This window comes from Vidua chalybeata, chromosome 1 (genome assembly GCF_026979565.1).
Source record: "Vidua chalybeata isolate OUT-0048 chromosome 1, bVidCha1 merged haplotype, whole genome shotgun sequence".
In the NCBI taxonomy this organism is placed as follows: domain Eukaryota; kingdom Metazoa; phylum Chordata; class Aves; order Passeriformes; family Viduidae; genus Vidua; species Vidua chalybeata.
Window position 1 is genome coordinate 46675661 of NC_071530.1, and position 14165 is coordinate 46689825.

General features: G+C 36.0%; 1 protein-coding gene across 1 annotated transcript in view; it reads right to left on the reverse strand.

The window, feature by feature from the left end:
• Positions 1-282: 282 nt before the first annotated feature.
• Positions 283-14165, reverse strand: part of DPY19L1 (dpy-19 like C-mannosyltransferase 1) — a 45072-nt gene continuing 31189 nt past the window's right edge. Inside the window, exons 17-23 of the mRNA XM_053959969.1 lie at positions 13230-13279; positions 12582-12606; positions 10850-10969; positions 5374-5548; positions 4514-4613; positions 2952-3077; positions 283-1888 (exon numbers count right to left, since the gene is read on the reverse strand). Coding sequence (XP_053815944.1) covers positions 1732-1888; positions 2952-3077; positions 4514-4613; positions 5374-5548; positions 10850-10969; positions 12582-12606; positions 13230-13279 — 753 coding nt within the window. The 3' untranslated portion in view covers positions 283-1731. The remainder of the gene's footprint in view (positions 1889-2951; positions 3078-4513; positions 4614-5373; positions 5549-10849; positions 10970-12581; positions 12607-13229; positions 13280-14165) is intronic.

The window sequence follows — 14165 nt, forward strand, 5'->3', positions numbered from 1 at the left end:
ACAGTCACCTCCTCAACAAATGATGAACATTTTTACTAAAGCACATCTTTGAACCTTAACTTCCAAATATTTCTTCATTCCACCAGTCTTTTCACATATTTCTGCACTGATATTTTGAATAAAAAGGAAGCCAGAAAGAGGTGTGCGATTTTGGTTTAATCATCTGCAGCCCTTCTGTGCATTTTTTTAGTTGGAAGTTCGGCTTCAATTGTATCTGCTGTGGTAACTGTGTTAAATTTCAGTTTAACAGACATAAGAGAAGTGTAACACCTACCAGAAACATGAGCACAATTTCCATCTTTCTCTTTTTTATTTAACCACGTAAGTACATGTCAACAGTTGGCATAAACTTCATAAAAATACAGTACCTTTTTGTGCCGAAACACTAGTCACAATGTTTATATAAAGACTTTTTCCTGCTTCCTTGAATTCACTTAACATTTTAAAAAGAGACTTCCCAAAAGCCCTTTTTTTTGTGAGTTTCCTTATAGAAATTTTTCCAAAATCTACTCTGTAAAAGTTAAAAAGCTAATGCATTTTCAGCCATTCTCCCTCACCCTCTCAATAAAACAGATTATAAAAAATAAGACGTTTTAGAATACTGATCAGTTGTTATACTACTACTTTATCACAGGTTCCCATTTAATTGACACTGTTACAGGCGTGATGGATGGTGTCCCTATAACATCCAGGATCACCAGATGTTATGAGGGCTAAAAAGACCAGTCATACCAACAGACTGATGTGAACAACAAAAAAAAAAACTAGTTGAAACAAATCCAAACCATGAAAGACACATGGTGAAACATCAGACCTTAGCACTCTTATGATGCTGTAGAATCACAATTACTGTGATAGCTCCCAATGGCAATAAACATACAAAAATTCTACCAAGTCAGTTAAATGACTAAAGGGTGTCCTTGGACCGGGTATCTCGGAAAGTGAGCTGTCTATTATCTAATTATAATACTGGTTTGTGTGACATCAAGATGACAGAAAAACAGCAGAACCAGTCTAATAATGCTGGAGCAATTATACCCACACAACTGACTACACCCATAGCACAACTGGGATAAATTTCATTTTTCTTTAATGCTGATGAAAAAGTCCAGGCAGGATCTAATATATAGGGAAAGGAAAAAGGGCATTAAATTTTGAAAGTAATTTCTTATCAAGTTAGGCGCTGAAGGTCTAGTTAAGGCAATGAAGGATTTATTTTAGTATCTTTCTAAGGCTATGACAGATTTTTCCTGAATAAAGCATTTTCCCTTAAAAATTTCATGTATATTATGCCAGCTTATTCTGGATGCATAACAATGCTAAAAACCCTTGGACACTGAGAAGCTAAACTATTGCTTACTCCAAATATTACCCTTATTAGTCTTCTTTTTAAATATCAATAGGATTCCAATAACATGCACCAAAAAATGTAGTTTCAAGTCCACCTACGAACTTTTCCATAGCTACTTTTAGCTCTTTTTGGATCAGTGTTAAATAAAATGTGCAAACATATAATCATTTGCATAGCAAATCTCAAGGGACTGACCCTGAAATAGAAATCCAAACTGTTAGGTTTAAGATATTTCTATAATTAGAATTCACTTAAAATGGTAAAAAATAAAATATACATTTTTCCATTTTAAGTCTAGTAAAAAAGGTATTTCTGATTTAGAATTCTTACAGTTACTAGTTTAAAGATTTGAAAGACTGATGCTTCATTGCATTGAAATGTTATTCCTTTGGAATCTTCAATACTCTGTAATTACTATTTTCAAATACTGTGATGAAATATGGCCTGGAATCCTTGCTCATAATGGTACATAAAGGAATTTTTCCTCTATTAGCAGGATCTTCGACATCCCAAATTTCAGGCATACTGCAGCCAGGCCTAAAAAATAGGAATATGAAAAGAGAAATGAAGAAATGCCATAAAAAATCCATGAAGCTTACTTCATAGTGCCCCATGAATACTTGATTGTGCCATCTGTATTTTTAAAAATTTGTCTTTATATTAGAAAAATATCAGATTACAAAATCAATAAATATAGTAGTAAATTAAAAATAGTATTGAGAATGTGTAAAATGCATCTGGCTTTTGTGGTTATGCAATTAATGAAGAATTTATTTGGAGGAGGAAGCACATAAAACAACGCAAATTATGCAACACATTATACATTACCAGGGATCCTTAAATCTTCCTATAAAATGGAGGGTGATATACATATTGCTAACATTTCTAAAGAAAATTCAGGAAATAAAACACCTTAGAAAAGTAGTAATTCCTTGTTTTTTATAAAAGATCACAGCCAACATCAATTCCCTGTACAACTGCCTTTCAAAGTTATAATAACTGAGAATATTCTAATTTTATCAAAGATAATAGAAAAGAAATTGAACAGATACATTTGATTTCATTCCAAATGAAAAGAAAATAAAATCAAAAATCTGAACTAATTGTGCTCTGGAGGCCAGAAAGAGAAACCAAGGGGGGGTGAGGGGGGAAGTAAATGCACAGCTCTTTCTGAAGAACATCTTAAATGTCACAAAAGTTTTAGTGACTATTAGTGATCATAACATTTTGGTGCTCCAACTGTCTTTTACTCTGCACCTTTTATTCATACCTATTAATAGGCTTTCAATATACACACACATCTGTTCTTGCCATCAGAGAATAACTGCTTATTTCCTTTGTAATGACTTAATTCCTTCAGTTTTATAGTAAATTTAAAAACACATACAACACAGCTTTCCAGGTTCACACAAAGAACACACGGCTGTTAATGAGGGCAAAGTCAATTATATCAGTTACTATCTACAGATGCTGGACAAAAATGTATTTTGGACACTTTTAATAAATAAAGCACAAATCAACATCCCAAAACTTTATATGAATCTTAGACTACATATTTGAGGGGTGCATTATTCTTGTGAGAAAGTGGGAGATTACTTACTTTTTTCTGCTTACACACAATGACTCTTCAAGGATGTAGTAATTCACTCCTAGTTTCATCAAATCTCTTTTTACTTGACTTGCAGGTTTTCGACTGTACATGGAATACACTACTTTAGTTCTGGCCCTTCAAAAAGAAAAATCTAAGAGTTAGCTGTAATAGAGCATGAAAATGTAAGCTTTAACCTTAGACTGGAGAGAAAGACTTTTTTATTTCACAAGATAACTATACTGAAGCAAAGTTTACGTTAATAGTGTCATTTGTTTAAGTATGATTACGTCTTCAGAAATATAATAATTCCAAGAACAAAGCAGACAGCCCGTTTTTTCTGTAGCAGGAGATAACTATGTAACAAGACCCATGGTTACTATGAACTGGAAGCGTAAAGATGTCAAAGCAATGCATTCACCACGTAATACTCAAGGCTAGAAACAACCTTGCTTGGACTGGGGTGATCAGGAGGAATCAATCCTCTGCCAAGTCTCCCCACAAAAGATCCCTGTCACTATGTGTCACTATGGTCACACTGCCCTTGCTGGGACATTTTGAAATGCAAAGCACAAATCCTGGAGTCCGCCTATTGTCATCAAGCAAAATCAGCCCATGGACACCATGAGCCTGTTTTGGAACTAGAAGACCTTTAAGAAGACCTCCAGTCCATATGACATCCAGTAATATCCTCTGAATGTGCAAAGCACGATGCTGTTAAAGCCCATCTGTTTTCTGACACTTAATACAGGTATTGCCTATACCTTACTTTTCCCAAACATGCCCTGTCCAATGATTTTGTAACTAGGACAGAACATTTCAGTTGAAAGGGACCTACACTGATCGTCCAACTCCCACTGTCTGACCAGTTCAGGGCTGACCAAAAGTTAAAGCCAGTTAATGTCAGGTAGAGAACTAAGGACATAAGTCATGTAAAATAAATTCCTGCCCTTTCTCTTTTATCCCTCTCTATCTTGCCGCTTTTTTGTTGTGTTGGATTTCTTTTAAGCAATTTCACCAAATTAACAAAAAAATGATGCTACACTATTAAATTTAGTAAAAGAAATTCATGACCTTTTCAGATAAATCAATTTCAATTTAGGCAAATATCCTGATTTTGAAAACAACAAGAGTACAAATCTTAGTAACTCCACTACAAAATTTCAGCTTCAACATTTAACCAATTATCACAAAAAATGACAGCCCATCATAGAAAGCTAATAGAAATAAATATACTTGCTATCTTGGAAAAAAAAAATTATATCTGTCTACAATGTCAGGAGAAACTAGAATGAAGAAAGGATATAAATGTACTGATGAAATCCAATTCCTTAACTTAATTCTGATTTTCTTGTATGTAAGTTTGAAGCCATATGTGTCCCTAGAGTGTATCCATTCTGATGAACACAAATCCTCAATAAATAACGCATTTTCAATCTGACTGAAATAACAAATCCAGTTCTATGAGATTTTAACAAATTTTACAACATAACACAATTCCATTCCTACTGTATATTACAGACATTACAAGAATCAATAGCAGACACAAATAAAACCTCAACTGCAAAATTTACCTTAATCCTGCATCTTCATAGTGAGGATGATTTACAATAGGACGAAGTGTAGACAATTTAACACTTGCCATTGTAGGCATTGCTCCTGCAAAAACTGCATCTGAAAAACACAATCAAAGGCGTTTTTGAAATGAGGAATCAAACAATTAGAGAAGCAATCTGACCAGTAATCCTGTAGAAAAAACATGACAAGGGTAGGGTACTCCTTTTTAAAAGGCTGTATGCAACATCAACAGGAAATGCACAAAATCAGTGCTTTAGTTTGGATTTTTTGTAACCTTGAGCTCAATATAAGCAATTAGATAACTAAGCATCTAAGAACGGAGATATAATTAATACATCTTATTTTTCTCAAATGGGTAGAATAATATACTCATTATAACAACTCTTTCATCAGTGTTAAATGGACAGTAAAATCTCAGTCCACTATGGCTTTAACATATATTCCCTCTAGAAAGGCAACTACCTTGTTTCCAACCAGTTTTCTGACAGATTTTAGGAAAAGGAGGGGTGCAACCACAACACACATAGACATTTTTAATTCTTTTCTAGCAAAATGCTGATCATGTACTCACATACAGAACCCACATACTTATTTAAGTAAAAACCTATTTTAATTGGACTTGGCAAAGACACTTTTGTTGAAAATACTCCACCAGTGGTTAGAACCTCCAGATCAGTAGCTGGGAGTCTAACAAAGACAGCTTTTGGTGCTTTTTTCCACTGGACATAGCTTTTATGTGGACAAGTGGACTGACCACAGCCACAGATAGTAGCAACACCTCTGCAGTCATTTGTGACAGGTTCCATGGCTCAACCTCACAATAAATGGAGACATCCTACATAATTAAATAGTTTACCTTGTCTGGTATTGACTTGTATCCACTCTAGAAGTTCTTCCTGTGGCAAATTGCTAAATTCTCCCATGATGTTCCACTGAGTTCGAAGGTTTGCAGATCCCTCTATTGTCATCAATGCTAAAATAGCAAAGACCAATGTTTTGGGCTGGACTTTATAGAAGAGCCATCCAAACAACTGAAATGCAAGAATCGATTAATTCCTAGACAGCAATTCTGTAATGCTGTATGCAGAACAATTAATTTTTATCTCTATATTAGGAACTCAACATATATTGCACTATGTGCTCAACATATATTGCACTATCTCTGCTATTTCTTCTCCACTGAACTTGAGATTATAATTCATAGTATTATAATATAGTTCAGAACACAGTATTATATATAATACATACTGTATTTCAGAATATAATTCCTAATAATTACTCATGTTTAACAAATATTGCACATTTCATTTGCAATTCTAAATAAATATAAGAATTTTATAAATTCATGTTAATGTAAGCTTTTAAAGTTGTATGTCAAATCTCAAATGTCAAAACCTGCAAGTAAAGATGACTCAGTAAAGCTACCTGGACTTTTACAATATTTTATCTCCTGTTTCCATCTAGAGTTTTTATCTGTGGTATACCGATCAGAGACTGTACTGCAAACTTTTGAAACTTATTAGAAAGACAGACTTTGAGGACAGTAAGCTTAATGCTCCTTTATAAATCACTCTTTCCTTTCTTGAACTGGGGCTTGCATTGTTTCCTAAAGACTATTTGCTGGACGCTCTAAGCAAATATTCATAAACACATGAAAATGGGTAATTAAAAAAGTAGTACTAAATTTGCTGTGTTGAAGCTTAGTTTCAGCAGTAACACTTTACCAAATCCGTATTTGAACTAAATCTAAAATAAGAAAGTATAAACTACATTTTTTCCCAAATATAAGGCTCCACACATCAAAAATATCAAACCCATGCTAAATAAATACATTTCATTCATAGTACTCTTACCTGGGGATATTTTAATTAAAGCATGAAACAATAAAAGAAAGTCTCTCTCAGTAGAAGCTCCCATAAGGCTGACTACACCAATTAGGTAGTGTGTGTTATCTTTCTTATAAACTAACCACAAACTACCTCAGATTATTAAAATTCTCCAGCCACCTCTCCAAAAATAAAGTATACTCTACTCTCATCCCTAAAGACTCACTAAACACTCTGAGAAGAACAGCAATATTATCCAGGGAAAGTTAATATCCCAAACAGGCCTGACCACTGTGTGGATCTGGAAGGATGAAGTGAAATGAATTCATTTGTAGGCTGCTCTACATGAGCAAACCTCCTTTTCACCAACAGCTGCAAAAATGTCACTTCATTAACATGTTAGAACTTTGACAGTTCCACAGTGTTTAAAATCAAAGAAAATTACATTACTGTCATGCTTTTATAAAGCCTCATTGACGTTCAAAGTCCCTGAATTTAGCACTATTTTGTTTACACAAGGAGCCCAGAATGATTGAATATATATGCAATACAAAAGAAGCGTTTCTTTCATCGGATGCTGTTCCTTATGTGGTTTTTTTTCTTATCAATTCAAGGTTTTGGGCTGTTTTTAGTTTTTTGGTTATTTTCCCAAAATGAATATTTTAAGTCTTTCTCCAGCTATTTTATTTTGTTTTCAAAATTTCCACTCAGGATAGTATCATTTCCCCTAACAGAAAGAGGAAATGTGTGGATGCAAATGGTCAAAAGTCGGAACAGTAACAACAGCAGATTTGGGCCTAATTTGAAGCACAAACAGTAAATTAAATGACAAAACTGAACTGATCCCTGATTTAATCACTCCTCTTTGTTCAGCCTAAGAGAAGTAAAGGTTCTAATCACAGGTTTTTCATACTTTAAATACAGCTGTACAGAAGAAGGTAGTTTCTCCCTTTGCAAAGATGCAGCTACTTTATATTTTTATTTCATTAAAAATCTTTTATTGAAAATGTGTTATGAAGTGAATTACTTTCCAATGAAAATCAACATTAGGTCACTTCTTTTCATCAGAAAGCATTCCAGACAATGAAAATATTCTTTATCAGAAAAAGAACATTATCATGTTATTGCCCATTAGCTGCCACAAGCTGCTGGTAATGGTAAAATGGAAAGTGCAGGGATTCATGCAATGTACTGAAAGAACACAACATACAAAATTTTTTTCTCTGTGCAAATAGTAACTTTTAGCCTCAAAACAAAGTAGATATACTAATATAACACTGCAGATAAGCTTTCAGGGTCTGCTAGATGAAAGGATAGCATTGACCTCAATTACAATAACTGCCTATCTTAAATTTGCTTAAATTTTTCTTGCATCTGTAAAACCAAATTGTCACTTATTAACTTATGTTCACTCAAACATCTAAAACTTTATTCAATGATAAAGTGTACTGCCTGTTAATCAATCATTTTGTCACAAGTCCCATCTTCCTCCATACAAGAAGTTCTGGATCCGTATTGCACATACAATCGGATTTTTCAGCCTCAATTTTCTTTACTTCTCCTCAGCTGCCAGTAGGATAGAAAAAGCTCATTAAAAACCACTTGATATTCTCCTGGCCCTACAAAAACAAGCAAACCAATCAAAACAAGAACAACAAAAAAGCTTTCTTATTGTTTGCTTAAGTCTTAGAAGTGATCTGCTCAATGGTGGCTCAACAGCCTTATGGGCCAGGGTCTGTCTACCATGCTGAAGCCAGTCCTGTGTTGCTTGGAAGATTATCAGCCTCTTTCTACTAAAGCAAGCACACATCTGTCAGACCAGAAAAAAAATCCAGCTTGTCTTCTACGAGTATCAATCAACATCGACTTGGGGAACAGCTGAACAGGCAAAAGAACCTTCACTAATAATAGGGCAAGGAAATCTATTTTATTTTCCCTTACACTGTTCACTTAAAGTTAGATTTCACTTCTTTGAACACTTCTCCTCAGGCCCAAGCCAGGGCCAGGATATTCCCAGGCCGTATCATGTAACACTGCTGGTCATTTATCCCTTTCTGCACAAAATAAATGTCTGACCTGCAGCAATCTAAAGCCCTTCCCTAGCACCCATGACCTGTTTCTTTCAAGCCAGCTATGCCTCCATAATGCTTCAATGAAGGAAGGAAAACTCACTGGACCAGAGTCACCTGATCCAACAGGGGCAGCTCCCAGAACAGGTTATCATCTGCAATGAGAAGCTTACCCTCACTCTACAATAGGAAACAGCAGAACAATCAAAGGGCCAAAATGCAGTTGGAAGCAGCAGATAAAAAAATATTGACAAAATACTGTCCTCCCTTCCAATATTTACACACTTATGACATGTGGCATCCTCTAAGATCCAACATGCAGCAATTATGAAAAGCACCAGCATTCACTAACTGGCCTGATGACTTCAGCTGCTGTACTAAACACCCACAACAATCCAGGAAAAATTACTGAAATGCTATCACTCAGGTGCTTAAAAAAAAAAGTCACCATGCAGCTAAAAAGAGTCAGCACAGACTTTACTGTGGCACAAAATGTATAAATACTTATAGTTCTGAACTTCACTACAAAACTACACAAATACCACCACCACAACCAACAGGGCAGAAAATCCCATCAAGAAATACACAGTTAAAAAAAGAACTAAGAACAAATCAACTTTGGACAGCTTTAATTTAAATCATAATTGTTATCTAGAAATTACATGTTAAAAGAACATTTTTTCATTTTGTTTTTCTGACTTTTGAAAAGCAGCTACATTACAAATTGCTCAGAAACACCTTATGAAAGTTCACTTAGAAAAATAACCAGTGTAACTGCTATTGCTTGAACGACCAGACCACCTAAGAGGATGCCAGCATTTCAAGAACAACTAAGAGCTGCAAAACTGAACACCTGTGAATCTTCCAGAATAGCAGCCATGTAGAGGAAATTCCTAAGTCCAAACACTCAATTACAAGGTGGCGAAAGAAAGAGGTTTCAATAATTTCTTAGCATTTTATATTTTAACTGCAGAGATTAATTTGATGTTGGCAAACACTTGGCACTTTCACCTATGCCAAGTACATCAGGCATCGAGAAAGGGATGAGCACATTTGAGCAGACCGATACTGTGTAATCTGTCCAGTGTTATAAAGAATTACCCTTCTCTAAAGATCATTTAGGAAGCAGTTCAGTTTTCTGGAAAACAATTATTTCTTCAGCTGGCCGAACATGAGATAGCTTTCTCTTCTCCGCATAAATCTGTCTCATTCGCTCATCTTCTAGTTGTTTGACACAGGTATCAGCTGTTCCACAGACAGGAACTGCCTTCACCATAGCACCCTAATTCTCCTTTAGACATTTTACAAAACCACAGTGCAGTGCAGGGTGACAGGAACCTCTGAAGGCCAGTTTGAGCATGGTCACCCAGAGCCAAGTGTCCCTGGTCCATGTCCAGACAGCTTCCCAATACCGCCAGGGATGGACACTCCATGATGTCCCTGGGCAATCTGTGCCATTGCTTTTCACCCTCCCAGTGAAAAAGTTTCCCCACGTTCAGAGGGAGCTGCCTGTGTTTCAGCGTGTGCCCATCACCTCTGGTGCTGTCACTGGGCACCACGTGAAAGACCCTGCCATTCCCCCCAGTTTTGTACCACCAGCAAACTTGCTGAGGGTACACTCTGCCCCACCATTCAGTCCATTAACAAAGACATTGAACAGTCTTGGACGCAGCACTGGCCCTTCAGGTTACTGGCCTTCAATCAGACTTGGCACCACTTGGCCCAGCTGTTCAGACATTTTTCAATCTACCTTCCTGCCTGCTTCCCAGAAAAAGGACTACTTACCCTACTTTTGCTGCATAATCAAAGCTTCTAAAATAGCTATTTAAACAGAGATTTAATCATGTTCACTTCTCAGAAATACAGATAATGAAACACAGAAAGCCTGTTCTAAGACCTTTTATATCTGGAGGAAATCTAGTAACATTTGATGTTACACATTATTCAAAGTAGCATGATGAAGTCTGAGTTAGGCATATGAGTTTTGATGACTGAAATGTTTTCAACATGCAAGACTTCAAATGAGACTTCTGGAAAGAATTAATAGACAAGAAATATGCAAGGCAATAAGCTCGGAAGAGCTGTGAAAACACAGTGTAAACAAAGACAAACACTGGATAAAATTAATAGTCAATAAAAATTTGCCGTGGCATAGAGGTGTGCAAATACAGTAAATCTAAGATATGTCTCCCTGTGCTCAAGCTTGAGACACAGCATGTTAACTTGTATAATAATGCAGCTGGACACATTGCATAAAGCAAGACTTTTGCTTTATTTGGGAAGAGGAAGAATGGAACCATTTTTGACAGGCAATATAATCTGGTTTATTTTTATCTGGTACCCTCAGATTCAGCAATTACACACAGAGAAATCTGTTTTAGGACAAATATCTGTGTAATACTCTAAATACTAAGATAGCTACAGGACAAAAGCTTACCTGTTTTGAACACACCAAGGAAGCCATAATACATAGATGCGGTGTTAAAAACAGCTTTAGTCTCATGATTAAAATCGCTAGGACACTGTATGCCAACAGCTGCAATGCGTGGAATACCAGCTGAAAAGGAAAACAAAAAAAACCACAAGACACAGAAGCAAATTTGCATACTTTTCATTTCTGCCTTCAACATACAACTTCATTTTCAGTATAGCTTAAATGATGAGCTTGTCTGAAAGAGTCCAAGTCAAAGTAAAGATGTTAATAAGATGGTGATAATGACTTACTGTTATCTTTTATCTAAAGTGCATATAGTATGCTAATAAATGGAATAACAGGAAGGAGAAACATTAACAATAAAAGAAAATGGAGCTAGAGAAACAGCTAGCTATTTAAAAAATCCTTAGACATTAACAGGCTTAACTTAGACAACAACAGAATATGTAAGATTTCTTGTATAACCTCTTTATAGAAGTTAAGAGACCCTGCTTTTTAGTGCCCAAAATACAAAAGTATGGAATAAGAGAAGCAAATCAGATCATCCTTGATAATGACACAATCAGAAGCACCTTGCTTTAGTATTCTAAAAAGCATCAGATATGGCACTTATTACTCCTAACATTAATCTGTGTTACTTGCCAAAGCACTGTGCTAAATCGGAGGCATTTTTGCAATCAGTGCTTTTATCTGATTGATTATCATAGAATCATTTAGGTTTGAAATAACCTAAATAAGGTCAAGTCCAGTCATTAATCTAACACTGCCAAGTCCACTGCTAAACCATGACCTCAGTGCCACATCTACATGTACTTAAATGCCTTTAGGGATGGTGACTAAACTCCTTCCCTGGGCAGCCTATCCCACTGTTTGACAATACTTTTGGGTATTTTTCCTAATATCTAATCTAAACCTCCTCTAAGGCAACTTGAGGTTAAACCATGATAGACATCTACCAACTCTCTGGGCCACCTGATCCCAGTGTTTCACCACCCTCATTGTTATTAAGATTTCTTCCCTATAGCTTGCCTAAATCTACCTGATTCCAGTTCTAAGTCATTATCCCTTGTCCTACTGGACCAGGCCCTGCTAAAAAGTTGTCCTTGTCTTTCTTGTAAGTCCCCTTTAGGCAATGAAAGGCCCCATTAAAGTCTCCCTGCAGCCTTCTCTTCTCGAGGCTGAACAACCCCAACTCTCTCAGCCTATCTTCATAGGAGAGGTGTTCTATCCCTCTGTTTTTGTGGACCTCCTCTGGACCTGCTCTAACAGGTCCATGTTCTTCCTGTGCTGAGGGCTCCAGAGGGGGACACACTACTTTGCCTTGCACAGTTTTACTAAAAAGAACCATGTGTACTACAACATTCATTATGGCATATCTCAGAATTTGAATATTATATGTCATGTGAAACCCCAGTAAAGGAACCAGTCTCCTTCTCAGTCTTCATGTGGAAAACGGAAGTCCAGCCTAATTTCAATGTCTTTTGGAACAGCTACAGTAAAAGCCCAAGATTGTTCTCTTGCACAAACCCCCATTGGCCAGTATATTTCTTTGTTCAACATTTCAGAGTTATTCTGGTGACATACCAGGCCCAACTTCAGATGAGGGAAATAACGATGCAAATACTCAGCTTCAAATAAAACCATGTGTATGAGCATCAGCCCATTGCAACCTCCATTTCAATTCTGAGTATTTGCATTAACATAGGAATAAAATTGTGCAGAAAAAGAATCTTACCTCACCATGGTTAAAACGTTCTTCTCTGAAAAAAATAACAACCCAAAACCCATCATTATTTATGTACTACAGAATAAATGGTTTTATTTTAAAATAATTTCTAACAGCATTAGATAATGCAACTAAGCCAGTAAGCATGAATCAAGTGTCAGAATTTTTTACCCCTCTGTGCAAGTTTTGAAATAAATGGCTAATCATAACTATCTTCCTCAATCCCTGTATCTATTTGGAAATCTTGAGTATTGATTTTTTAAAATTATTTCCATGAGATGAAACTCAGGTATCTTTATAACCTGAAATAAAATAATGGGGTAAAAAGAATTTGCATTCACTTTTTATACTAAAAAAGAAAAAAAAAGGCACATAAATACTGCTTTATGAACAGAGCAGAAAAGTAAATCACTAGGTATAAAATCTAGGCATAAATGGGTTAAGATGTCTAAAACAGGTTTAGCAGATAACCTTAGTTTTAGTTATAATATAAAAATACCGTTTGTAATGCATCCATTCAGTTACTGAACTGCACATAACTAACCTTTCAAAAAGGACTTACATAATGTAGAATTCTGAATTTTGTAGCATATAACAAATAAAATGAACTTCCAGCACAAAATTCAGTTTTACATTAAAAGAGAAGACAATACTTACTTTTCATATCGGCCTGTGTGAGATAAGGACCACAGAATATATTTAATTGCCTGAAGAAGAAAACAAGAGACAACAAAACGTATGAACATACTTTCAAAAGCATTTTAAAGCATTTTCAACATTTGCTAAATTAAACTACACCTGGGTAATCTCTTTTTGAGATAATGCTAAGATGAAAGACGCAATGTTTTAGTTAAAACTTCTTTTAGAGGATGTTTAATTAGCCAGGCAGTTAGCAGTTATCCCATCTGTTCCTGTGCAAACTGTAAGTTGTTTTTACACAAACTATACATAATCAAATTTACAAAAACAGTTATAAACTCCAGTTTTAGTATTCATCAGCTAAATAACAGAAACTTCTTTCCAAATCAAGTTTTATCACTGACTCAGGACTGGACCTTTGCAAAAATCTTTGTAAAAAGAATACAGAATTTTAAATACATGTTTCTGAAAGCCTGTGTTTTTTCTGACTGTACTATATGTTAAGATTTCAGTAGCAGGAGCATTGCAGGGGTGGTTTCTGTGGGAAGAGACCAGGGGCCTTCCCAATGCCAGAGAGCCAGTTCCAGAGAGCTTCAAACCAGATCTACTACTGGCCAAAGCTGAACTCATCAGCAACACTAGTGGGGCCCTTATTGATGATATGTTTACAAAAAGATAACTCTGCAGCATGTTTAAGAGAGAGCAGTAAGAAAACTGGGAGTGAAATAACCCTCAAGTCACCGAGGTCAGTGAAGGAGCGAAGGAGCTGCTCCATGAGAACCATGAGATTGCAGCTTTTGGAAAATACCATGGTGATGTAAGTTTTTTTTTTTTCCCCTGGAGGCCCATGAAGGACTACGGTGAAGCAGACAGAAATCCACCTGAGACCTGTGCAGGACCCCATGCCAGAGCAGGTGCACATGCCTTGAAGGATGCTACAACCCACAGAGAGCC